Here is a 2,222-nt window from a genome sequence, read left to right as displayed (position 1 = left end):
AGGGTTATTCTATGAGGGTGAATGTTACTCTGTGAGGGTGAGTGTTACCCTGTGAGGGTGAGTGTTACCCTGTGAGGGTGAGTGTTACTCCTTGAGGGTGAGTGTTACCCTGTGAGGGTTAGTGTTACCCTGTGAGGGTCAGGGTTATTCTATGAGGGTGAATGTTACTCTGTGAGGGTGAGTGTTACCCTGTGAGGGTGAGTGTTACTCCTTGAGGGTGAGTGTTACTCCTTGAGGGTGAGTGTTACCCTGTGAGGGTTAGTGTTACCCTGTGAGGGTGAGGGTTATTCTATGAGGGTGAATGTTACTCTGTGAGGGTGAATGTTACTCTGTGAGGGTGAGTGTTACCCTGTGAGGGTCAGGGTTTCTCTGTGAGGGTTAGTGTTATCCTGGGAGTGTCAGGTTTACCCTGTGAGGGCGAGGGCTACCCTGTGAGGGCAAGGGTTACCATGTGTGGGTGTGAGTTACTCCGTGAGGGTCAGTGTTACACTGTGAGGGTCAGGGTTACCCTGTGAGGTTGAGGGTTACCCTGTGAGGGTCAGGGTTACCATTTGTGAGTGTGAGTTACTCTGTGAGTGTCCGGGTTACCCGGTGAGGGCGAGTGTTACCCCGTGAGGGCGAGTGTTACCCCGTGAGGGCGAGTGTTGCCCCGTGAGGGCGAGTGTTGCCCCGTGAGGGCGAGTGTTGCCCCGTGAGGGCGAGTGTTGCCCCGTGAGGGCGAGTGTTGCCCCGTGAGGGCGAGTGTTACCCCGTGAGGGCGAGTGATGCCCCGTGAGGGTCAGAGTTACACTGTGAGGGCGAGGGTTACCATATGAGGGTCAGAATTACACTGTGAGGGTCAGAATTACACTGTGAGGGTCAGAGTTACACTGTGAGGGTCAGAGTTACACTGTGAGGGTGAGCGTTATTCTGTGAGGGTGAGCGTTATTCTGTGAGGGTGAGCGTTATTCTGTGAGGGTGAGCGTTATTCTGTGAGGGTGAGCGTTACCCTGTGGGGGTGAGGGTTACCCTGTGAGGGTCAGGGTTTCTCCGTGAGGGTCAGGGTTTCTCCGTGAGCGTCAGTATTATCCTGAGAGTGTCAGGTTTACTCTGTGAGGGTGAGGATTACTCTGTGAGTGTGAGCGTTACTATATGAGGGCGAGGGTTACCCTGTGAGGGTGAGGGTTACTCTGTGAGCATCAGGGTTACCCTGTGAGGGTGAGTGTTACTCTGTGAGCGTCAGGGTTACCTTGTGAGGGTGAGCGTTATTCTGTGAGGGTGAGCGTTATTCTGTGAGGGTGAGCGTTATTCTGTGAGGGTGAGCGTTACCCTGTGAGGGTGCATGTTACCATGTGAGCGTCAGAGTTACCCTGTGAGTGTGAGCGTTACCCTGTGAGGGCGAGGGTTACTCTGTGAGCGTCAGGGTTACCCTGTGAGGGCGAGGGTTACCCTGTGAGGGCGAGGGTTACCCTGTGAGGACGCGTGTTACCCTGTGAGGCCGAGCGTTACCCTGTGAGGGTCATGGTTACCCTGTGAGGGTGCGCGTTACCCTGTGAGGGCGAGCGCTACCTGTGAGGGCGAGCGTTACCATGTGAGGGTGAGTTTTACCCTGTGAGGGTCAGGATTACCCTGTGAGGGCGAGCGCTACCCTGTGAGGGTGAGTTTTACCCTGTGAGGGTGAGTTTTACCCTGTGAGGGTGAGGGTTACCCTGTGAGGGTGAGGGTTACTCTGTGAGGGTCAGGATTACCCTGTGAGGGTGAGTGTTACCCATGTGTGGGTGAGTGTTACCCTGTGAGGGTGAGTGTTACCCTGTGAGGGTGAGTGTTACCCATGTGTGGGTGTGAGCTACTCTGTGAGGGTGAGTGTTACCCTGTGAGGGTGAGTGTTACCCTGTGAGGGTGAGTGCTACCCTGTGAGGGCGAGTGTTACCCCGCGAGGGTCAGTGTTACTTATTCTGTGAGGGTGAGGGTTACCCTGTGAGGGCGAGTGTTACTCTGTGAGGGGTAGGGTTACCCTGTGAGGGGTAGGGTTACCCTGTGAGGGTGAGGGGGCTCGACAGGTGAAATTGGGAAAGAATATGCTGACTCGTGAGGTGATCAAGGTCAAGAGGACACAGATTTAAAGCGATTACTTAAGAAAGTGAAAGTGGTTCAAGGTAAAGGCCTGCTCAATGGGAACGGTCTGCTCTGTCTGAGAATGTGTCAGAAACACCTTAAATTCATGTCCACAACAAAGGAGAGGA

General features: G+C 54.4%; 1 protein-coding gene across 1 annotated transcript in view; it reads right to left on the bottom strand.

Annotated features, from left to right (window-relative positions):
• The window catches only part of LOC140453883 (lysocardiolipin acyltransferase 1-like), an 18,497-nt gene extending 16,927 nt beyond the window's left edge, over positions 1 to 1,570 (bottom strand). The window contains exon 1 of the mRNA XM_072548745.1: positions 1,549 to 1,570. Coding sequence (XP_072404846.1) covers positions 1,549 to 1,570 — 22 coding nt within the window. The remainder of the gene's footprint in view (positions 1 to 1,548) is intronic.
• Between the last annotated feature and the right edge of the window lie 652 nt (positions 1,571 to 2,222).

The sequence above is a fragment of the Chiloscyllium punctatum genome, chromosome 3, assembly GCF_047496795.1.
Source record: "Chiloscyllium punctatum isolate Juve2018m chromosome 3, sChiPun1.3, whole genome shotgun sequence".
NCBI classification, from domain to species: Eukaryota; Metazoa; Chordata; class Chondrichthyes; order Orectolobiformes; family Hemiscylliidae; genus Chiloscyllium; species Chiloscyllium punctatum.
The sequence above is the reverse complement of the archived record's forward strand: the minus strand, read 5'-3'. Positions and strand labels throughout refer to the sequence as shown.